General features: G+C 40.2%; 1 protein-coding gene across 1 annotated transcript in view; it reads left to right on the top strand.

Annotated features, from left to right (window-relative positions):
• SLC44A3 (solute carrier family 44 member 3) overlaps positions 1 to 25,433 on the top strand; it is a 73,389-nt gene that overhangs the window by 47,695 nt on the left and 261 nt on the right. The window contains exons 11-15 of the mRNA XM_074961294.1: positions 3,333 to 3,489; positions 6,848 to 6,931; positions 18,287 to 18,424; positions 19,026 to 19,262; positions 20,853 to 21,031. Coding sequence (XP_074817395.1) covers positions 3,333 to 3,489; positions 6,848 to 6,931; positions 18,287 to 18,424; positions 19,026 to 19,262; positions 20,853 to 20,993 — 757 coding nt within the window. The 3' untranslated portion in view covers positions 20,994 to 21,031. The remainder of the gene's footprint in view (positions 1 to 3,332; positions 3,490 to 6,847; positions 6,932 to 18,286; positions 18,425 to 19,025; positions 19,263 to 20,852; positions 21,032 to 25,433) is intronic.

The following is a 25,433-nucleotide window of genomic DNA, read 5'->3' as shown; positions in this document are numbered from 1 at the left end:
ATTAGAAGGAAAATCAATTTCCAACATGCCTGGAACCATAATGACATGTCATTAGAACATGACAGTTCTCAGGTAGACCAAGGAGGTTTGCAACAGCCTCCAAATTTTGTAGAGGTTTATGCAAACCAAACTTATTAATCAATACTGTTAAAGTAGAGAAGGAAAATTATACTTATCTCTTCAGCAGCAAATGAACTATTAACAGAGTTGTAAACTTTGCCTTCCTATATTTTCTAAACTTGGTTAATATTTTAACTTGCTGTTCTTTAATCTTTAATTTTCCCAGGTCTGACTGTAAGCTATCATGAATAGAAAAGAGCAGTAGTACAGGGGTGAAATTGTTAGTTTATCAATACATATGTATTTCTGACATAAGAATGATGTTTTTAAGAAAGGCTATCAAAGCACTCGCTCTACATAAAAATATCACCATCCCTCAAGCTGCTCCCCTGGCCATAAGATCAAAACTGTTGCATATTAGCAACCGCTTTGCTGGTATTTCCTATTTAAAATAATGTGGTGCATAGACATATATAAATATGACTTTATAGCTGCAAAGTAGTTACTGCTATGAAAGGACTGCAGTGATATACTCCGGATTATTGCAGCACTGTGATACCTATCTTGACTTAGTTGTGTAAATCCCTGCTGTGGTGAAGATTTAATAAAAATGTGTTTGCAGACCTTCCTTTTCAAACCCCACCCAGCTGCTCTGTCTCTCACACACATACACACAAACCCTTTTTATGCTCTTAGTTTTTTCTGTAAATATTCATTTTAAAGGCGATAAATGAATCCTTCAAAAGTTCCTTATGAAGAGTGAACATTTTAGTTATGATTTAGGGCAGGTATCGGCAACCTTTGGCCCGCGGCCTGCCAGGGAAAGCCCCTGCCAGGGTGGGCCAGTTTGTTTACCTGCAGTGTCCATAGGTTCGGCCGATTGTAGCTCCCACTGGCCGCGATTCACTTTCCCAGGCCAATGGGGGCTGCGGAAAGGGCAGTCAGCACATCCCATTGGCCCGGAGCGGCGAACCACAGCCAGTGGGAGCTGCGATCAGCTGAACCTGCAGACGCGGCAGGTAAACAAACTGGCCCAACTCGCCAGGGACTTTCCCCGGCGAGCCATGTGCCAAAGGTTGCCGATCCCTGATTTAGGGTCTGATTCTTTCTTAATTCCTAATTCAATGTATTTTCACTTGAGTAAATATTTCAGCATTGAGCCTATTATTGAGGGTTAGCTAATAAAAGGGTCTCCTCGCCTTTTTATGCTAATGTAACTACCGTGAATAGTAATCTGTGTATTTGAAGTCCCCAAAATGTTTTGGGGGGGATTTGTTGTGCTGAGAAGACTGATTTCAGTCATTTATTTATTTATTTTTGAGTTCATTTCCTGGTTTTGGAGCATTAATTAGTATAAATTCTTGAGAGCTGTGTCATGCCATTTCTTGTGTCTGATTCATATTAAAGTGACCTTTAAAATGCAAACAAAAAAACCTCTTGCATGTGGGATTCTGACGTCGCTTGTAAGATAAAACATGAAGTTAATTTTCATGTGTATATTTAGATTTTAGAACATTTATGTTATTATCTCAAAACATCACCGCTAAAATGCAGTAGACTTATGTATTTTCAGTTACGAGTAGGCCAGATAATATTTTAAACACATTAGACCAAATTCTGCTCACATGTACTCCATTGTAAATCTGAAATAAACCTGTTGAATGCACTATAATTCCTCTGGAGTTAAATCAGCAAAATTGAAAGCAAAATTTGGCCCAATCATTACAGTGACATCGGAGAGTAAATCTTAGTTTTGCATGTAAGATCTTGCCAGACTGTTTGTTGATTTTTAGTTTGACCACTGTCTCAGAGCAAGTGGACCCAGTCCTGCAGACTGATCTCCTATTGTAACATCATCAAATTAGGAGTGCAGTGGGGCTAGAAAGATGACAGAAGCAGGACACAGTCATTCAAAGGAAGAATAATTCTCATTCACTGTTTATGTTTACTTGGAACATTTCCTCTCCTCCCTCTTCCCCCCCAGGCCAGTTTTCCTGTTGTGATGCCTGTTACTGAGCGCACAAAAATAGTCATGGCCTATGCACTTAATTCATCCAGTAAAAGATTTAAACTAATGTTTTCCTTCATCTGGACTTAGGGCTTGATCCAACTCCCAACTGAGGTCAATAAAAGTCTGGAGTTGGATCAGGCCCTAAAAGAGATACCAGAATGATCATAGAATCATAGATATATAGGGCTGGACAGGACATCAAGAGGTCATCAAGTCCAGTCCCCTATGCTGAGTCAGGACCAAGTAAACCTAGACCGTCCCTGACAGGTGTTTGTCCAACCTGTTCTTAAAAACCTACATTGATGGGGATTCCACAACCTCCTTTGGAAGCCTATTTCAGATCTTGACTACCCTTATAATAAAATTTTTCCCCCCCAATATCTAACCTATATGTCCCTTGATGCAAATTAAGCCCATTACTTCTTGTATTACCTTCAGTGGACATCGAGAACAATTGATCCCCATCCTCTTTATAACAGTCCTTAACATATTTGAAGATTCGGTCTTCTTTTCTCAAGATTGAACATGCCCAGATTTTTAACATTTCCTAATTAGGTCACATTTTCTAAACCTTTTGTAATTTTTCTTACTCTCCTCTGGACTCTCTCGAATTTGTCCACATCGTTCCTGAAGCGTGGCACTCAGAATTGAAAACAGTTCTCCAGCTGACGCCTCACCATTGCTGAGGCGAGCAAGATAATTATCTCACATGACTTATATATGACACTCCTGTTAATACATTCCAGAATATTAGCTTTCTCCGCATCACATTGTTGACTCGCATTCAATTGGTGATCCATGATAACTCCCAGATCCTTTTCAGCACTACTACAATGTAGCCAGTTATTCTCCGTTTTGTAGTTGTGCATTTGATTTTTCCTTCCTAAGGGGTAGTACTTTCCACTTATCTTTAATGAATTTCACCATGTTGATTTCAGAGCAATTCTCCAATTTGCAAAGGTTGTGTTTGATTTCTGATCCTCTCCTCCAACATGCTTTCAATCCTATCCACCTTGGCGTCATCTGCAAACTTTATAAGCATACCCTCTATTCCATTATCCGAGTCATTTAATGAAAATATTCAATAGCACCAGACTCAGGACTGACCTCCATGGGATTCCACTAGATATGCCCTCCCAGTAATACTTGTATTACAAGAAAGTGAAACAATAAAAGATATTAATTGTTTAAACAGCAGTAGAATTCACTGTATTTTCTCTTTCTATAACATTTTAAAATGCTGTTTGTTTTTCCCCCCTAGAAATAAGAGAAGCGCACCACGACACTTGATCCTGTCTTCCATATCAGTACTTTTTTGCTATCATCAAGGAACAGTTGTAAAAGGGTCGTTTTTAATCACAATAGTGAGAATTCCAAGAATTATTCTTATGCACCTGTATGATGCCCTGAAAGAAAAGGTGGGTATATACTTGTGTAACACAGTAGTACAGTGGTTAAGGGGTGAAGTTCAGGAAAGAAATGTACTGAAAAACTAACCTCTGTGTAAGAAATAGAAATGTGATCTGTAGTGTGTTTTATTTTGATTTCTTCATGAAATAGTTCCTTGTCTGTATCTACTCCTTTCTGCCTCAGATCAGATTTTTTTTTAACTTTAAATAAGAAAATCAAAGGTGATTTATTTTTACTTTTTTAATGTAAAATCTTGTATGAGGAGTAAGGAACAATTTAGAGATGACAGAAGGATTTTTTAAAACTCTCACATCATAATCATTTTTTAAACAATCCAACTTACCAAGAATGGCTTATTTTCAGCATGAAAGCTCTCCTTTCTAGGTGATTTCACCTGCCTTGTGATGGGATGCTCAAGAGTATATAAAAAGAATAGGTAAAATAAGAACTAGCCCACATTCTTGTCCAGAATTTCAGCATATCTTTTAAAGCATAAAGAAGTGTGGTTAAGTGTTTTTGTTGTTTGTCTTTTTAATTTTCATGCACTTCTGCATGTCCAGGGTTCTGCTGGAAACAGAAGTACCATAATAACACAGGAATGCGAATGGTGGTTATTTCTGGAAATCTCATGGGAGGAGCTGGTTCTCATGAGATGTCCAGCTCTATTTCTAAATCAGCAGTTTGTAATAAATTAGGAGCAGTAGTGCGTCTGTGTGGTGCTCCACTGACATCACTGGGGCTCCATATGAGTGCAGGAATCCACTTGCAGGCACCCTATAAATGCCTAAATAAGAGGGACTTGATGTTCAGATGTGCTGAGCACTCAGAACATTCTCTGAAGTCAATGGGAGCTGTGGGTGCTCAGCACCTCTGAAAATCAAGTTACTCTTTTTAGGTGCTTAAACTTGGATGTAGTTGCTCAACTTTAGGCACCCATTTATGGAAATTTTGCCCTTAAACCTTGGATGTTTGGTTCAGTTAAACACCTTGAGGCTTGCCTTTTGCCAATAAATATGATGGATAAGAAGGGTTTTGTTACTAGGAAGAATATATGTTTTATTTTCCACCTGTGAAGGCGTTCATAAAACCACAAGCATACAAGACCATTCACTGGAGTCTGTGTAAAAGTCACAAATAATGCATAAGAACAAATGGGAGATTACAGATTAATCACAAGATTAAACTACCCAGAAACTTTATGGTCTGCTGCTCTTGTTGTACATTTGAAGCAGATTTGCTAGTTGCTGGAAATTCTGGATAAATTTTGAATGAGCCAATATTGTCTAGCAAAGAGGGTTTATTTGTATCCTAGGTATATCCTATATGTTGTCATCATCTTTTATACCTTCCATGACCCTGCTGCCCAGCATCCAGCCTTCCAGCTGAGGAGGACTTGACAGGACTTCCTCTGAAGTTAGGCAGTGCAGCTCCTAAACAGCTCCTAAAGAGCTCCTGACAGTTCCCCCAAATCCATGGAGGAGATCCCCCACCCAGTGATACCACTCTGTTCTGGCACACCAGAGTACAATCCACCATATTCCTGGACCCTGCAGACTCCCCTCCACAAAGTACAGGGGCCCACAAGGTGGCAGTGGTTGGGGAGTGGGCAGACTGGATGGGATGCAAATCATCCCTCCTGTGGTCTCACAGGACTTACCCAGACTGTATTACCTTTTCCACAGATGTCCCTGTTCCCTCTGGAGAAAGGGGATCCTTGGCTCCATTGCAGTCATGCTGTCTGGGAGAGGGGAGGGTACTGCTAGAGGCCAAAGCATCTGCACAGGTGTCCCTGGAGTTTCATGGGTTTGTAGAAGGACATCTGGGCCTTTTCTACAGGCAGCCCCCTCCCTCCCTCCTGACAGAATTACCAGGAGGAATTGCAGCCTGCAGAGTCTCCTCCTCTGGGTTTTAATGTGGAAGGGGATGAATATTGTCCATTGTGGGGACATTAGCATGCTGCTTTTTTAATAAACGCAGCTCTCCAGCACAACATCGCAAAGTATTTCCATTCAGCTGGGCTCATGGTATTATTCTTTGGTGACATTTAAAAAAATATTGAATGCTGGAAAATTTGCAAGGATATTAAACTCCAGATTAAAAAATTCTCACCTTCACTGCTTCCATACAACTCCACAGCTATGCATATGACCTGAAGATGTCACACAGCCATTCTAAGAGCTTTACTTTTAAAAAAACAAAACCAAACCTTTCTGAGCCCTGAAGGCAGAAGATAAAGGCTTTTGATCAAATATTACCAAATGGAATTTGCCGTTAAATACCATCTGGGGAAAATGGCCATGCCACAGTGGCCCTCAAGACATAGGATTTCATAATTATATTTTAAAATACCCTGTAGGATTAACAACTTTGGTTTTTGAGGTAATGTTAGATGTTTTCCCTGTTTTGTTTTAATATAAAGCTAATATTCGTCAAAGTCTTTGTAAGAATTCAAACTGTTTCCTGAAAGGAGTGATCTTGAGAATTTAAGCCTGCCGTTTTCACTTTTCCTAATAAAATTAAAGTACTCCATGGGTATGTCAACATAGCAACAGCCGGGAGTGTGCTTCCCAGCACAGATAGACAAGACATGCGCTAGCTCCACTTGAGATAGCGTACTAAAAATAGCATTGTGGCTGTGGTGGCTTTGGGTGGTGGCTCAGGCTAGCCATTTGAGTATGTACCCTGGGGTTTAGGCAGGTTTGTACTTTTGTGGGTAGCCTGAGCCGCTGCCATGCCCACGCTGCTATTTTTAGCACACTAACTTAAGCAGAGCTAGCATGTCTATCCATGCTCCCAGCTGCTGTGTAGACATTTCCTGTGTGTGCATGCGCACATTTGTGTAAATCTCTCTATTCTTTTTATTTCTGTCAGACAGGGTTCCAATTATTTCAAAAACTTGAAAAACGGCCCAAAAATAAAACTAAAATTTGTATAAATTACAAAGAATATAAACACTCTCTCTCTCTCTCTCTCTCTCTCTCTCTCTCTAATATATATATATAGTTTAAAAAAATAATAATTTGTAAATAGACTTTCTGTTGGTCATTGATCAGTACACTGACAGTTACTGATTTGCCTGCGTGCTTTGTGCTACATGCAGCTGTTAGCAAACCAAAGCTGCTTACGGCAGTTATTTTCCTTCCAGAGTAGAATCTTCCATCCAAAGGAAAAAAATGTTCAGCTCATCAATCATTAGTACTGTAGGATCTGAAATAAAAACAATTCCCATAAGCAGGAAGGAAATCTCTGCTGTTTACATGACTGCTTTGTGAGAAGAACTGCAGTGTCCTGTTAAGCAAGTTGGTGTAAAATGTCAGTTTTATATAAAATCTGTCTGCACTAAGTAGTTACTTCATTTCTTTGCAGGAGAGCGCATGTGCAAGATGCATGTTCAAATGCTGTTTCTGCTGCTTTTGGTGTCTAGAAAGGTGCCTCAGATACTTTAACCAGGTACAATACATTATATCAAGTGCATATCTAAAGTAATCGACAAGTAAAGTTAGATTCAATATAGCGAAGCCTGTATATAAATGAATTGTACTCTGTGTCCTAGAGTTCATTTCACACTGAGTCTTTGTCCACATTGTGTCTAGCTATATTAGTTTAAATGTTGTAGACTATTGTCTACAGTACGGGAGAATCCTGTCATACACAGGCACAATCTTGGTGTGTAAAATCAGGGAGATTAATGTAGACGTGCCAGATGAGTGATCAGACTGTTTTAGTTCAAATTAATTGATTGCTGATTAACTTGAGTTAGCTAACACATTTGTCCATGTGAGTCTGGATGCACCACAAACATTTAACCCCAGTCAACTGGCAATCAATTAACTTGAGTTTTAAAAACAAACTGAAGATGGGTGTTGGCAACATTTCTCCAACTAGATTTGAGGGCTTTTGTGGGTTGTTTGTTTCACTAGCATATCCAGAGGTGCTTGTGGCAAAGCAACAGGGAGATTACAATCAGCTACAAGTAGCTGGGTGTAACGGATGGTGTAGCAGATCTGATAATTTAGAACAGTGGTTCTCAAACTTTTGTACTGGTGACCCTTTTCACAGAGCAAGCCTCTGAGTGCAAACCCTCCCCCCCTTATAAATAAAAAACACTTTTTTATATATTTAACACCATTATAAAGGTTGGATGCAAAATGGGGTTTGAGGTGGAAGCTGACAGCTCATGACTCCCCATGTAATAACCTTGCCACCCCCTGGGGGGTACTGACCCCAAGTTTAGAACCCCAGTTTAGAAAGTTCTTATTAGAAAAGCTACAGTGGGCCTTCCCCGTCTTCAAGGGTTAGAAAACCAGAGAGTTCTGACAGTCAGGTGACAGGCTATTGAGATGCAGGGGGCCCAAATAGAGGATTTAGAGGATGCAAGAAGCCTAATTGATGTCCAGCTTCCTGCTGGCTCATGGACACTGTGTGGCTTATTATTTATTATTGTGTTTATAGGATAAACAGTACCTAGAGGCCTTATGCATTCAGTTTAGGGAACTAATTGTGCCAGGCACTATACAAACATAGCAAAATACATGGTGCCTGCCCTGGAGAGTTTATAATACAATCTAGATGGATAAATAACTGTCCACCCTGGGAGCTTCCACTAAAAGAAAAAACTCTCTCACTGGTCTTTTCTGATTTTCAGTATTATTATATCTGGAAGATAAACCAAAATGGGGCATCCACAAAATACAGTATTCCCTTTCTTAGAAAGATAACTTTTTTAACTGTTATTTTCCGAAGTGTTTTTATTGGAAATTATTGATCTTCTACATACTGCCAGTTTTAAAATACTTGACTTCTACTCTTTTCTTCCTGGTCCTTTCTTCCACATCTTCTAGTTTTACTCCAGTTCCCTCTAAAGCTACAGTTCTGAAGATGCCATTGGGCAGTACAAGTTGAGCTTTGATAACTCTTAAATCAGATTCTGCTAGAGCTGCACTTTGCTGTTTTAAAGTGGCTGCATAAATGAAAATGAATGCTGAATGGCTTGGAAGAAATAGGGTATGTCTTAGTCCAGACCACACTAAATTCTTGTTCAAGAAAATCATTAGTTCTGTGGGGTGAACTTTCTCGGCTTACATTCTGGGTTAGATCTCATGGTCACTGACTTGGTTAAGAGCCTTGTAGTTAGTTTAGACTCCAAGCATGTTATTGTCACCCTTCACCTTGGCTTCCTGCCCTTCAAAGATGATAGCCAATATAAAAGCATTTGCTTTCTCCAGCTGCTGTTGTATGTTATTTATGTGTTTGTTACAAGAATACCTAATTATTGTAATGCTGTTTGCTTGGGTCAAAGGCTTGTGCTTCAGTTCTCACTTTGTTAAAAGATTTCCTGTTATTTTCCTTGGCCATTGTAGTAAAAAATAGAATTTAAAAAAAATAAAAAACTGAAGGTTTTTGTTTTGTTTTTGTTTTTTTTAATTCAAGATCATATTACTGTGCCTGTTGTTAAACTGTTTGTTTGGGTATGTTTTTGGCAAAGATGACCATGGCTTCAGCTTTGAAAACCACAGCAACATAGCATATAGGAGAAGGTTAGAAAAGAAGATAACCACAAACCTTTTGTAAGGTAACCTATAGAAGTTATAGCTGTATGAAAAGTAAGAGTGAGCACAGGTTAGTGTATTATGCAGGATAAGCAATTTGTCTAATCCTTCCCCCCTTCCTCCCACAAAATAAGGTGTATGCAGGTTTTGGGGGGCTGATTAGGTAAATAAATATGAACCAGGCTTCAAGTTCACAAAATTGTGACCAAGATTTTCAAAAATACAAGCCCAATTTTAGGCACCTAAATAAGTGGCTTGATTTTCAAGAGTGCTGAACATTCAGCTACTCTCATTGAAATCAGTGGAAGTTGCTGAGTGCCACCTATCTAGTTCCTTAATTTGGACTTAGGTGTGAACCTAACTTTAGGCACTCATTTTTAAAAATTTGGTCTGTCTGTATATTTCTGATATTTTTAAAGCTTTCAGTACTTTTCAGATTTTTTTTTAGAGGCGTTTTAGTTACTCAAATGTGGAACAGTTGTCATTGAAGTTGACCCTAGACTTACTGTGTGTACTGACATTTTCCATTCTGTGTTTGTCCTTTGTCCCAGTCTTGTTCATCAGCGATAATATTCCCTTACCAAATGCATCGTTACCTGGGAATTCTAAAAAGAAATCCATTGAGAACTCTGATAGGTGGGAAGAAATCACATTTTTAAAAAATGATTACAAATCTCTCCCCATCATTCCAACACTGATATTTTCTTCTCCTTCCTGTCTCTGAGGAGGAATTAAATAATCTGAATGACACAAATTCTGATCTCGCAAGCTAAGCAGGGTTGAAAGGGTCAGTACTTGGATGGGAAACTTGCAGAGGAATAGCAAGTGCCCCAGGAAGTAATGTTGGTAATTCAGATGATAGCCCTCTTACCTGTGAGATAGTATCAACCCAGTGGCACGTTATGTTGTCAGAGGACACTGTGCAGTTGGATATGCCATCATTCAGATGAGATTTTAAACTTGGGCCCTGATTGTCATGTGCATCTCCTACAGGTGGAGAATTAGCCCATTGCCAGCCATGGGGTATTTTACTATGTTATTTTAACTGTCCAGTGCTGTGTGGATTTGGTGATCCCCCGCTTAAGCATCTGTTACAACATAATGTTGTTCAAGTGTGGATCCATTTAGGCTTCTTATTCTGCTTTTCTTTCCTTTTATCTATATGGTACAGTCCAAAAGATATATTTGTTCACATGCAATATGTAAAAACCTGCATGTGGAATAGAAACAGTAGCTTGGATGTGCAGAACAACATGACATTAATATTAAATATACCAAAACATGAACAGGATGCTATATCTCTAAATAATGGAAAGAGATTATAACTGCCCTTTCACTCATCCACAGATTTAAAAAATGGCTCAGGCAATAAGAACCTCCTACTGATTACCTTCTCCCTAGACCTTCCATTAAGGCCTGTTCACTGAATAAATGTCCCGTCTGTGGATTTTTAGGATTATCTGCACTGCACTATCTCCACTCTTCTGCCTTTAGTTCACTAACTCAAAGCATCAGGTCCTAGGCTAGAAAACAGCTGGTATATAGTAATGTCTATGTTCTTCTCCCCCCAGCTCAGTTCAGACACAGCCTTCTTGAAGTGAATCATAATCCCAAAGCACTCCTCTGAGTCTCATTCAGATCTCTAAGGACCTTGCTCAAGAGATACCCAAGGGGATATCTACACTGCAATAAAAAACCTAGTGGCCTGTGCTAGCCGATGCGGGTTTGCGGGGCTTAACCTAAGGGCTGTTTAATTGCGATGTCGATGTTCAGGCTCGGGTTGGAGCCCAGGCTCTAATACCCTGCGAAGTGGGAGGATCCCAGAGCTCAGGCTGCAGCTTGAGCCCGAACGTCTGCACTGCAGTTAAACAGCCCCATGGGCCAGCAGTGGGTTTTTAATTGCAATGTAGACATACTCTCAAAGACATCCTGCCATTACCTGGTTTACTCCTAGTCACTAATAGTTACAACATGTGCAGACTATAGAGTTCTGTTGTAGTGGCCGCTTATAATCATTAAAGATCCAATGACATTTTCTTCATGAGCAGAAGTATTAACCCAATGTCCTGTTTGGACTACAATTTGGGTAATTACATTCTGCCTGCCTAAATTCCCTCTGTACTTGCAACTGGGTTCTGTCCTGTGGCGTAACGTTACTATGTTAAACAGTTCACCCATAAGCTGCTGTATTTCTGATTTGCATGTGTATAATACATTAGTAAAAACTCTCTGGGATCTATCTGGATGAAAGGTGCATTATGAATACAAAATCATTATCCTTCTGTTTGCCAACACTTGTTAGAATTACCATAGATTTTTTCATCATCTTGCATTCATGGTTTCAGTAAGGCCCAGAGAAACTTATCCAAATCATGTCAAGTAAAATCTGGTGGATTGAAATTTCTCTTCCATAAAAATAATCCCCCCCTCTTTTTTTTTTTTTTTTTTTTTTTGGTTTGGTAGTCACAATTTCTGTCTCCTCTCTTAAATAGTTGTGGCAGTGCCTTAACTTTGGGTATTTCAAAGACATATCTCCTTCCTTAGTCTTGTTTCAGTAAATTTATTTTACAGTACATCACCAGAAGTATAATTTTGCTTTTCTGTGTCCGGTTTGGGTTGATCTGCAGCCAGCTGGCAAGCACCCATTCCAAAGTGCAGCACACAGATTTCTGAAGAAATTGCTGAGAAGTGTGTGGTTTCTGTATTCTGATCAGTACCATGATTTTGAGGTTGCAATGTCATATAGAACCTTGTGGTGGCCATTAGTGATAATAGCCAGTGTTATGGCTCACCGTTTCTTGGCACTGAAATTCAGCAAAATTATGAAATTATTTTAACTGCCTTAGTGTATAAATATAAAAGTAATAGTAACCCTGGTTAACAATCATGTTCATGTCTACTGGTGGGCTTTCTTCTGTAATTTTAAACCTTTGGGTGGCAGTCTGGCAAGAGCTTTGTGGTCATGGGATTAAAATACCTTGTGCAAAAGTGATGTGGATGCAGACAAAATCCAGAAACGCTAATGTAAATACACTTTCTTCTGCAGACTGCCAAACATTCTTACTGTCTTACCTCATCAAATAGCTCTTCCCGTCCCCATCCTCCCAAAAATACTGTATTTAATGTCACTGGCAGATTTGCTACTAGATGGTAGGCTAGAGTTTTCAGGCTTCACAAAAAACAGAGTCAACTAAAAGAATGAATAGTTTCAGTTAAATCATTTAAAAAAAAAAAAAAAAAAAAGCTTGTCTGCTTTCCCTAAGGGCCTTCATAAATGCCTCAACAGGAAATAAAAACTCCTTCAGTTTTATATATTCTATTGTATAGTTTACCATGTGGAGAGCAGAGAACAATTATACTGCACTGGCCTATGTTTCCATTGATGCAGGTTGAACTGAACTTTTGACCCCATAATAAGCTCTCAGTTAATAGCAAATGTAGTTCATAGACCTGACTGTGATCTGTGAATGTCCATTAGCGTCTGCCAAATTGAACTTCCTTTTTAAAACAAGGAAGCAGGTGCCAAGGAATTCAGAAACGGTGCTTTTCAGAAGGGTAGCTCCTGAGCTACGCTGGGGCTCAGTGCAGGTTTATTTGAGAACATTCAAATGAAAATCCATGTAGCACTAACTACAGAGAACATTGTTAGTAATTAATATAGAAATATATTATGGCTACGGGGTTGATAGAGGCAGGATCCTTATGGTTAGGTCCCAGGGTTGAGAGGAAACCCAGATGCAGCAGTGAATTGCTGAAGGAGAGGGATGGGGCTGAGACAGAGAATGTGCTATCAGTACTGCTCTGTCTTTGATAGCCAGGGAGGGACTAGATTACATGCATGGGAAAGAACAAGAAGACAGTGGAGGGGCATGAGTAGTCCTTTGAGCGGGGCAAGGATTCAATGGTGGAAAGGGTTGAAGATCAAGGAGTTGAGAAAGGTGGGCCTGTGAGTCTGTGTGGGGCACATCAGGAAAGTTGTTGGAGGGCCGCAATATTGGTGGCCTGGTTGTTTTAATGCAGCCCTTTGGATAAGTAGCCCTTTTTAATTTCCTGAGACTTCAAGAGATGGCATTTTCCAAGGCTCCAAAGGAGTCCTGCATTTCCTCCCTGTTGTGGTTCTCAAAGGCCCTGTGTTGTTCTGTTTCCTCCCTCTATTCAAAGGTGGCATGACATGGCTTCCTCCACAGTCTGCTCTGATACTGCTCTGTATGCTAGCCAGAGTGACATCATAGTCTCTTATTTATCCAGCTTTCATTCTCTGAGCATGTCTCTATGGCACGCAGGATTCAAACTCAGATCCACCACATTTCAGGCCAGCCCTCTTGACTCTGTGGCTCTATTGCAGTAAGGAGAAAATCAGGCCAGGCTGGGCAGAAGAAGCTGAAGTGGGATATCTGAACAGCTTGGTTTTGGCTTCTTTTTTAAGATGACTCTGTTGCGATGGCAATTCTTTTTCACTGAGCTCATTTCGTTATAGCCAGTCCTTCAATGGAGGACTGCATTCAGCTGTTACACAAAGTAGCAATTATTCTCAACAAACAGGGAATTTACAGCCTGGATCTCTGCCACAGTGCTTTTCTCTTGAAGCTAGCATGTCAGTTTTTCCAAGACCCTTGACATTCTGTGTTGTGAAGTATAGAAGGATGTTTTTCTAAATAGTTTTCTTGCATATTGTGGTATTAGAAAATATGTAAACATTCACATTCCTTCTTTATCTGTCCTGATACTGAGAAATATGTCTGGTTCCCAGGCTTCAAAGCTAAGAGGGCTGTGTTCTTCACAAAGGTGGTGGTGGTACATTAACTCTTTTTAGTGAAGGAGTGAGGTTGTGTCTTATCTACGACATCCCAGGCCCTTTGATTTATGGCGCAACTCTGATGTCATAACTGCTTGCCTGTAGCTTTGGGAAGGACTGCGCTAATGCAAAATCACTGGTGTATTAAACAGAAGCTAGTGACTAAGGGAAAAGTTTAAAATCTATTGAAAAACATATTTATATTGCCTGTTTCCAAATGAAAGCAAGTTCTAAATTGACTTTGATTTACCTTCTCTTACTCAGCAAATATATCTGAAAGGAAATGAGTTGGTGAATACTCCCAATAACTAGAAAACAATGGAACGTTTAAGATTTCGTAACATGTTGGAAATGCTCCTTGTGATTTAGGATTTGGGCCGCTCTTTCCGAATAGGTGTTAGGTTGAGCATAATGTAAATGTGAATGTCCAAAAAGGAAGAGAGCTCTTCTGGGGTGTAACTAATTTGACTGCTCAGTTTGGGGACACTGATTTAGCTATTGTCTGTCTGTCTGTCTGTCTGGCTGTCTCTGTCTGTGTTGGTTGCTGGTGATTGTCGCAGATCCTAGCAAGTTCCCCTTTTCAGCCACTCACTAATACTGTTTTGAGGGAAATCCAAGCCTCTTTCGCTCTAGATTCCTGTGTGTTTTAAGCCCCTGGAGTATGAATGGAGTCCAGCCATTTCTCCATTTCTGGATCCCTAGGCACATTTTCAGGGCTCAGACCTTCCATCTGGCACCTCCTTGTGATTTGGAACTTGCTGTCCAGCTGCCTAATCCCTCTGAGTGCAGTGGTGACCCCTCAAGCTACATTGTTGTTAAACACACCCTCTCCAAGAACTCCACCCCAAAGGGGTTAAGCTTCTGGTTTCTAGTTTAACTCTCTAAGGTGCATGCAGCGGTTGTGAAGCAGTTAACATGCACACAGAGTCTGCATGTCTAACACATTTATTCTCTTTTATACTTGATCACGTAAAACACTAGAGTGTAGCTCATATAAAATAATAAACACTAAATTCATGTCCCTGTCTTAGTTTCCTCATCACTCCAGGGCATTCTTTTGGGCTGGGGTCGGAGTCCCATGGGTTTTCAGAGGCCGTGGGGCCATCTGGGCTCAGAAAAGTGGTCAGGGCACTTTGTCCCATGAGGCTGCTACATGCTGGGTGACCTTACTCTCTCCTCCCCCTTTCTTCTTCCTCCTGTCTGGCTCTCATATTCCTGTGTGGCTTGCTTTTTAAACCCTGCTGACTTCCTTTGTTCTACCTTTCAGTTAACTTTCCACTGCTCCTTCCTTCCTTCGTTCTTCCACTCTTCAGGGGATTAAGCCAAAACTGGTTTTGTAAAGATGCAGCTCACTCATTGTACCCAGGTGTTTGTACCTGACTAGAAAAGGAGGACTTGTGGCACCTTAGAGACTAACAAATTTATTTGAGCATAAGCTTTCGTGAGCTACAGCTCACAGCATCCAATGAAGTGAGCTGTAGCTCACGAAAGCTTATGCTCAAATAAATTTGTTAGTCTCTAAGGTGCCACAAGTCCTCCTTTTCTTTTTGCGGATACAGACTAACATGGCTGCTACTCTGATACCTGACTAGGGTCACTGAGTCCTAAGCACCCACATTGTATCAGTTTGGTGTGTACCTGCCAGCAGTGGTGGCTCCACATGCATATAGACACTTGTGATACAGCAGTTTTTCCTAAATCTTCACTTCACAATACCAACCAGAACTCTTAAATTGTACAGGCGTAATGACCCCAGTTCTTCACAGTGGCTAAGGCCACCATCCAACAAAACCCTCCAGTAATGTGCATAATGTCAAGCATGCAGGTAGTCCTGTTTATTTCAGTAGGCCTGTTCATATGCTTAAAATTAGGCAGGTACATAAGTGGTTTAATGGATTAGGACCATAGAGACCTGAACTGTGAGATTGAGGTTTTATATGTGTGGGACCAATGTGTTATTTCATTGTTTGTATAATAAACTAGTAAAATGTGATTAAAGTGCATGGAATTGCTCTCTAAACCATACATTTTATTTTGTAACTATAAATTTGATCAAAGCATGGAGATAGCTTGGTTTGTGAGATTTAGCCTGCACTGTGAAAGCCAGGAACTCTCGAGTTCCAATCCTGCCTCAGTCACTGACTGCTTTTGTGACCTTGGACAACTCACTCAATCGCTTTGTGCCTCTTTTTACTCCTGTAATACTGCATCATTACTTACCTGTCTGCCTTGCTGGGTGTTGTGGTGATTCAGTTAACGTTTATACGGTTCTTTGAGATTTCAGAGTGTTGAGTAAATGGTGCTGCTGCTGCTTCTGTGTCTGCTGTGGTTGCTTGTAGAACTATAAATCGTCATGCAGGTGGTATTCACAACCCAACAGAGCTGAAACCTGCTCTTCTGTCTTTTGAAGGATGGAAATAGGGTTTGTACAATGAAAAGTGCATACTGTTCTTTTAATATTCAAGAGAAGAGACTGTGCCAATTATATAAATAGGGTCCAATCCTGCTTTCGTTGAAGTTAATGGCAAAACTCACATCCACGTCAATGGAGCAGGAGCAGGTACATAGCCTTTACGCTTATGATACTGAAGGCACATAGTGTCACAGTGTTAGATAAATCCATCAAAGTTTGTAAAGTGCATTGAGATCTTCAGATGGAAGACATGCTATGCCCATAGTATTGCTAATTATTATTATTATTAATAGATATGTTAGCTGATATTTTTATACCCTGCACAGACATTGTTACAGTACTGGCAAGGGAAAGGAGCAGCTTGAGTACAAATGAAACTGTCTACTACAGGAGTCTGTTTTTCTAACCTACTTATTTAAATAATATGAACAAGCAGATATTCATGCAAACCTTCCACATAGTGGTCTGTGTCCATTCTGCTGTCTTAAGTATGTATTGCCCAGTGCTGTAGAAATCAGTCTTGATATTAATTATTTTAAGCTCTGTGGAAGCACTTGGAACACATTTGGTGCTATATAACAATTTCCCAGTGAAAGAGCATCATTGCTTACGTGTCCCCACGGTGTAGTTTCACTGATTTAGGAACTGAAATTATTTCCCTTGTCTCATCAGATAAAATGAATATTCTGCTACTTCATTTATACTAAAAGTCTTAATTTGCTTTTGTGAATTCCCTTTTTAAAATATTTTAAGGTACTGTCATATCAGTTTATATTATAGCAGGACTTGGTGCCTAGATGTTAGTTATCAAGGTATGGAATATAACTGGGCATCGCAGGAATATGTAAAGGAGATAGAAGCTGTGCTGGGCAGTTCTGCATTTTGATTTATAATAAGAAAAAGTGGAAAGTTGGACCAGAAATAAATATTTTCTTCAACAGACGCGGAGAATTTTTTTCACTCACAAGCAAAGCAGAAGGTATTCTAATCCCTAAATAAATGGTGGGGCCGTCAACTTCCTTTTGCACAAAAACTCTTGCATGATGTTAGTCTTAGTGAGCATGCCAAACTTAACTAATGTTTTTAATACTGTATAATCTGTCTTTTTTTCTCAAAAACTAGTATAGAATAACTACGTTTTATATATCAAGAGTGAAGTTTTTCCTGCTCCTTATTCAGATACTAATTCAACTCCTCATTGATGATTTCTATCCATTATGTTGATATAAGCTATTTTGAAAAAATGCTAGAAGAATCCTATAGAAGTAGATTATAAGCCTATCCTCCAGTCTGCCTTTGCAAAACTCCACCCGAAGACAATTAATATTAATCTTGCAAAATTCTTGGTACCTACTTGAAAATCCTGAGTGCCCGCAATTTCCACTGAAATCAACATAAGTTTTCCCCTCATAGGACCAACTGATCTAGTCCCGACACTCCCTGCCACTCTTCCATTACTCTTCTGTCTTTCTGTGAAGCGGTTTTTTTTATGGTTATGGGTCCATGAAAATTCAAAGGCTCAATAGTAAGTGAAAGGGTCACACATAAAACTTGTTTAATCATTGATTTTTTTAATATGAAAAGTGTAATAAGAAGGGTTACCTTTTGTTTCACTTATACAGTTTACCAACTACAACACTCTAGCTGGCATATACATAGAAAAGGCTGCCAGCATGACATATGTCCAGATACGAGGTTCATTGTAATTTACATGTCATATTAGTTATTCATTACCAAAGGACATGGGGGTGGCTCTTCATCGGTCCAAAAGAAATTGGAAAGAGGTAGTTTCAGAAATACAAATTTTACTTTTGTCCTTATTTACCCAGCGTAAAAGTTATGTGAAAAGTCAGTTTGAAGTTACAGGCATAGTTATACTTGCTTGAAGTTAAACTGCAAGAGTATGCAAAATAACTCTTGTATGTGCAAGCACAACATCAGTATTTCCAAAGATATTTTAAAGCTTTCTTTTTCCTGTAGTAAATTCCAGATTAAAAGATTTCTACGTTTTTTTCCAATCACTTTATCTTTTTATTCTGTCATTTCAGCATGTATACACCACAACGGCCATAAATGGGACAAATTTTTGTACCTCAGCAAAGGATGCTCTCTTTATTTTAGCAAAGAATTCTGCTAATATAGCATTCATTAATTGCTTTGGAGACTTCATCATTTTTCTAGGAAAGGTAAGAGACTGTAATTTACAAAGTCCATGAATAAACTCCTAATTATAGACTAACTATAGGCTGAATTCTGTAATAATGAAGACAAAGATTAGGGACTGATTCTCTTTTCACATACACTAATTAAATCAGGAGTAGTCATGTTGAAGTCATGGAGTTATACTGATGTAAAATGGGCTTGGTGAGAGGAGAATCAGGTTCTTGCATTTTTGTTGGAGGAATTTAGTTCACTGCTTATTATATTTACTTCATTATTATCATTAGTATTACAGAAGCATCCAGAGGCCCCATTGCACTAAATGCTGTACAAATGCATAGTAAGAGAGAGTTAGTGCCCCTTAGAACTTAAGACAAGGCATGACAAGTGGGTATAACAAACATATGGAAGGGAGATGGATGGGAGGACAAGAATAACAATGATAGTAAATCTGTGTACCCACATGTGTCCTGTGTGAACAGGTAGATAGTTTCAAATTGATTGATCTCAAGCCTTCTCTCCCCTTTATGAAAGAAATTGTCTTTAAAACATCAGCCAATAAAATATTTGCTGTAGCTTTGGTGCATATTGTAATATAGCTGCTTCCTTTTTTTCCCCTTTATACAGGTGTTTGTTGTATGTTTCACAGTTTTTGGAGGGTTAATGGCATTTAACTACCATCGTGAGTTCCATGTATGGGTAGTTCCTCTGTTGCTAGTTGCACTTTTTGCCTGCTTGGTAGCCCACAGCTTTTTGTCGGTATTCGAAGTGGTCATGGATGCCCTGTTTTTTTGTTTTGCTGTTGATATGGAAACAAATGATGGATCTCCAGAGAAGCCATATTTCATGGATCAAGAATTACTGGTAAACTCTTGACAGTAACGTAGACACATTAGCAGGCAGATAAATTCAGTAATATGTTTTAATAGTGTATTGATCAAGTGGTGTTCTAGTGCCTAAGATTCACTCTTCCTCCAACTCTCCCTCCCCTTAAAAACTAACCTACAATAAATGCCTTCTCCAGCTCCTTAGATGATTTGGACAAAAGGATACAAATTATATAATAAAGTTAACATCTCCCATTGGGTCTCCCAGTGCATCTGCTTCAGTCTTTTAGATCCAGCCTCTCTGGATAAAGACCATCTTTGTTTGTGTTTTGCATAGGTTAAATACATTATTGGTGCTTAACAAATTAATAGGTGACCCAGTATGTAGAGTCCCCATCTACATCATGAAGACCTAAAACTAGAAATGTAGATGTAATGTATCTTAACTTGCATCCAGAAATGTTCCTTCTAGTTTTCAGCAGTTGTTCAGATAGCTATGGTGAGCCCTGAAGACACTACAATTTTGAACAAGCCTCATCCATGTCTGGCAAACTTAATCAGTCTCTTTCCACTGGGTTGTTTATCTGTACCATGGGAATTCCTGTGTCAGACTCCTGATGTTACATGGAGAATCATTAGAAGGATTAGGAAGACAGCTTTAGTTTAAACAAATGTTCAGTAGTTAGTGATGGTAAAAGGTGCTTTAGTTACAAAGGCATGTGGAATGTTTAAATGTACATATACCTTCTCTTTCATATGGAGAGGAAGGTTAAAGAGACAGATGTTCTTTCCTTTCATGCTGCTTTCTGGACAGGTCTGCATTTTTCCTCACATGCCATTTGACAAAGACAGTGTTACTGGTCCATGAAAAATAAGTTTAGCAGCCAGAATAACCCATACAGTATGGATGCTCTCGATGGATTTTGTCAGAAAAATGCCATAATATCTGATTTGAAATGGTAGTTGTTACTTTCCTTGTAATGTTCACAGAATTCAGGTTTTTTGGGTTTTTTTAAAAACACCCAAACTTCCTATAAATGAATTTAACCTTTGGCCAAAAGAAGACAGTTGTTTCGTTTTTTTGCCCCGCTTCAGGACAGCACTTAACCACATGCTTACGTTCTGTCATGAATAGCGGTACATTCCTGAGTGTGGAAACTTTGGAGTCTGGCCCTCCAAACTTTTCCTTCTTCAAATGAGAGACTTCTCCTTCTATCAACCACAAACTATTTGCCAAATGCCAGAATGTGTATAACTTTAATTTTTGCCTCAAGAAGGCAATTTATAGCCACTCCCTGACTGCACTGCACTGCTGTCTACTTTCTTTCCTAACCCCTACTGCCAGACTCTCCAACTCTGGCCTTAACTCCCTGGGCAACTTGCCATGCCCTTGGGGCCAGAGGGAAATGAAGCTTTCCAGTAAGGGAGGTTGTAGAGAGAGTGCCCTGTCCTCAACAGCTGTAATCATCCCACTGACATAGCCAGTTTCCAATGTCATCCACTTGAACTAGTTAAAGGGTTTAACGCTCCATGTTAATTGTACTCCTTTTCAGTGATTCACCAGGTTGTTGATTTATATAACAGTTTAAATTTCTGGATGACCTCGTCCTTTATTTCTGCTTTGTAGAGTTTTGTGAATCACAGCAACAAGCTAACAGAGTGGGGAAAAAACAGAAAGCAAAAGACCCCCCGAAACAATGAAGATGGTACAGAACTACAGCCTATGGTGAAACAGGAACAAAGACGATGTGTTGAGGACCTCAAATAACATGTCTCCCAGGTGTACTACAAGAATGGGGATAGATTGTAAATATTTATTTTCTACTTTGAGATTTCTTGCAGCAGCCAAATTGTTGAGCCCCAGGGCTTTCATCCCTTCATACTAATCACTGTTACTGACACTGGAAGCTCAGGGCCAGATTCTGGCCATGAATGGCCAGCAGTGAACTCTGCTGGTATAAAGCAGGCAGAACTGGCTTTTGTGCCAACCACCCTTCCCATCCCCAGCATAGAGAGGGACGAAGAGGCCCAGAGACAGCATGTGGCAGGGTTCCTTGCAGCCTTTGGTCCTCCATTGGCATAAAGGCTCAAAAGGCCTTAAGTGTAAATTAGTGTAGTGTTACGTTGTTCTAATTCACACTGGGACTAGTGTAGATTTCCCACTTCCCTGCACTGAGCAGTGCTCAGATGTGGTGGAGAATCTGGTACATAGAATCATAGAATATCAAGATTGAAAGGGACCTCAGGAGGTGATCTGGTCCACCCCCTGCTCAAAACAGGACCTAATCCCCAACTAAATCATCCCAGTCAGGGCTTTGTCAAGCCTAACCTTAAAAACCTCAAAGGAAGGAGATGCCACCACCTCCCTAGGTAACCCATTCCAGTGCTTCACCACCCTCCTATTGAAAAAGTTTTTCCTAATATCCAACCTAAACTTCCCCCACTGCAACTTGAGCCCATTACTCCTTGTTCTGTCATCTGCTACCACTGAGAACAGTCTAGATCCATCCTCTTTGGAACCCCCTTTCAGGTAGTTGAAAGCAGCTATCAAATCCCCCCTCATTCTTCTCTTCTGCAGACTAAATAATCCCAGTTCCCTCAGCCTCTCCTCATAAATCATGTGCTCCAGCCCCCTAATCATTTTTGTTGCCCTCCCCTGGACTCTTTCCAATTTTTTCACGTCCTTCTTGTAGTGTGGGGCCCAAAACTGGACACAGTACTCCAGATGAGGCCTCACCTATGCAGAATAAAGGGGAATGATCATGTCCCTCGATCTGCTGGCAATGCTCCTACTTATACAGCCCAAAATGCCGTTAGCCTTCTTGGCAACAAGGGCACACTGTTGACTCATATCCCCTGATCCTGTATTATCTCTGTCTTGTTATGTGGCTTTGGTCTATTCTAGCTTTATCCATTATTGTACTAAAGGTATTTAAGGTTTTACTTTACCCTCAGTGTGAGGGTTCCTGTCATCTACCCCAAGACTCCCCGCAAGATATTGAACTCCATAGTGTGAATTCTGGGTAGCCTGATCCTGGGGGAAGAACCGTGTCACAGTTAGAGCAATTGGCCCTTAAGCTAAACATTAGCAACCTTAAAAAGGGTTAGGCAACAAACAAAAATCACCAAAGGAAAAGAAAGCAGATGCATTTTCCTGTTTCTGTACAAGGCACTTTGGGATGCTTGGATGGGAGGGCCTACATTATCAACCTAGGCCAGCAAATGAAAGAAAGACCAGCTGATACCAGTCAGTGGGCTAGAGCTTCTCACCTCTGGCCATGGTTTAAGCTGACATTTTTGTTTGATTGTGCTTTACACTGTTTAAAAATTAGGAGGTGAAAGAAGGGAGATGCCCCCTCAAGATGCAGTTTCAGACTTAAAGACTAAGGGTCTGTCTTCAAGCACAATTAACTCAAGTTATAATTTCAGTGTTACCCCTAGACTCCCATCCATACTCACAAATCTCTAGCTTGAGTTAGACCATGTCTACACTACATAGTTTTGTCAACATAAGGCAGCTTATGTCAACCTAACTAGAAGTGTACATACTGCAATGCTCCTCCCGCCACTTTAACTTGCCTGCTACGCTGACGTAATAAAACCACCTTGATGAGAGGAATAGAGCTTCGGGCAACGTAGTTAGAGTGATGCAGTGTCAGTGTAAACACTGCATTGCATACGTCGCCCTAAGTGGCTTCCAGGAGGTATCCCACAATGCCAACCCTGACAGCTCTGGTCACCATTTTGAACTCCCCTGCCCTGCAGCCTGGTATACAAGTGAACGCCCTTCACCTGTTAAAGCCCAGGGCTTCTTTTGCTAACAGTACCAAGAGCAGTCTTTTCAGTCTGCACCTGACCCAAAAACCTCTCCCCACCTGTCATCCAGGGTGAGCCACCCACTTTCATCTGCTTCTTCAGCCTGTCAGTGTCACTCGCTCAGGCTGTGGCTACCCTAGAGAGCTTACAGCGGCACCACTGTACCGACGCAGCTCTGCTGTTGTAAGATCTCTAGTAGAGCCACTCAAAGCCAACAGGAGCGAGTTCTCCCACCGGCTTAATTAATCCACCCCCAACAAGTGAAGCTCTCCTGCCGACATAGCACTGTCCACACCAGCCTGAGGTCGGTGTAACTGATGGTACTCCGTGGGTGGCTTATTCACACCCCAATCAACATAAGTGATAGTGTAGACATAGCCTGAGTCTATTCTCAGTTTCTGTGTGTTCTGTCTGCCTATCACAATACCGAGGCAAACCTTCCATTCACCCATAGCAAGGTTTTATCCAGCTCATAACCATATATGTTGGTGACTTTATTTCTTGATTTATTTTCAAGAGGTTGCAGACTCAGGGTAGGTCTATGCTACAAGTGCTGCAGAGGTACAACTGCAGTGCTGCAGCAATACTGCGGTAGCATTGTAGTGTAGACACTACGGTGATGGAAGGGGGTTTTCTGTCACTGTAGTAAATCCACCCTCTCAAGAGATGGTACCTCGGTTGATGGAAGAATTCATCCTTTCACCTGTCTACATCTACAGTGGGGGGTAGGTCGACTTAACCCCCCACAGCGTGTGAAATTTTTTACAGCTCTGAGCAATGTAGCTAGGTTGATCTAAGTTTTAGGTATAGACCAGGCCTCAGGCACTTACACTTTTTTCATAGCATTATTGTACAGAGAAATAACCTAAGGTCTTCGGTTAGAATTCATGGTTTTTAGTTTATTATTCTGGTTATGAATGTCTGTGCTTGGTGTCTTCATTACTTGTACTTTTGGTGAATTTAGTCAAAAACTATTGAAAAGCACAAAAGTGGAATACAAAATAGTTTCCCCCCCAAAGAAAATCCTGGATACACAGATACAAGAGTGCACAATCCCCCTTTATTTTCTTGAAAGATCACATTTTACAAATATTTTGACAAAGTTATCAGGGCCAGTGCTACATATTTGATTCCCCCTTCCCCCCCCCACTCCCCCCCCCAGGGTTGTAGACTTGAATTTGAGATTGACCTTGAAAGCATGCAGGCTAAGCAGTAATAGCAGAAATTCAGACAAAACAAAGTGAAGGTTACAGATACGTTGGGACAAAGTCATTTTTAGATGTGTAAACCCTGGTTTGTACCTCTTGCACTGAAGAAAAAATTAGAGATTTAATTGTTTAATTTTTTTATGTACAGTAATGGATTTTTCCAGCATATCTGATTTTATTAAAAAATGTAAAAGTATTTATGATGTTTTATAAAAGTTGAATTAATAAACAAATCTCCTGTAAGATTTGTGGTGCTGCTTAAAAACAATAAGTTGACAAAGTCTAAGAGCTATCCTTTTGGTATCGGACCCTCTTGATAAGTCAGCTGATGTGACCCACCAGTAATTCTGTATGCACCTATATGGAGAATATTGGCCAGTAGTCCCTGGGTCAGTTGATGCACAGAATTGTAAAGAAGGTTCTTTTAGATCATTCCCATTTGGACCATTTAATATTCCCTTAATAACCACTACACCCAATTAAGGAGCAACATCGAAGCCATTGGAAGGAAATTATCTCCAGTTTCCCTCAGCCAAGACAATGGCTACGAGGTATGTGGGGTTTGTGGGAGGTCGGTCAGTTGTTTTTTGGTTTGGGGAGGGTTTTTTTGTGCAGGTGGATGGGTGGTTTTGGTGAGGAATGGTTTTAAATAGAGGTAAATTATGAACAGCACTTTGGCTCCTCTCTGCAGGGCAGATGAGGGATAAATCCTCTAGATATACTAATGTTTGTAAATAAAAATGAACAGACATTTTGTATGTGACAGAAAGCAGGGAAAATAAGCTGGGCTCTTTATGTTGATCTGAGATCATAGGATTAAATGGCATAGAGAGGCAGACGTGACTGGACAGAGGTTGAGTACTAGGGTGAAGAAGTAGATGTGGAAGTTTCTGGCATAGAAGTGGTAGTTTGGGGAGTGAAGGAAATTACCTCATGGGGAGAGAGTGAAAAGATGACAAAGGATGGAGTCCTAAGAAGACTCTGGGAGAGAGGAGGAGCCTCCAGAAGAGATGCTGAAGGAGTAGACAAAAAGTTTAACTAATAATAAAACCCTCAAAGAGCATCAGGGAATGTCTTTTTATGCACAATTGAAGTTTCATTGAGCTCTGGGGTTGGGTTTGGATCATGGATGTCATACATTTTCATGAGGTCAAAATTTTCTCATTCTGTGAGATACGTGGGTC

The sequence above is a fragment of the Natator depressus genome, chromosome 8 (genome assembly GCF_965152275.1).
Source record: "Natator depressus isolate rNatDep1 chromosome 8, rNatDep2.hap1, whole genome shotgun sequence".
Taxonomy (NCBI): Eukaryota; Metazoa; Chordata; order Testudines; family Cheloniidae; genus Natator; species Natator depressus.
Note: the sequence above shows the minus strand (reverse complement) of the source record. Positions and strands in the feature narration are given on the sequence as shown.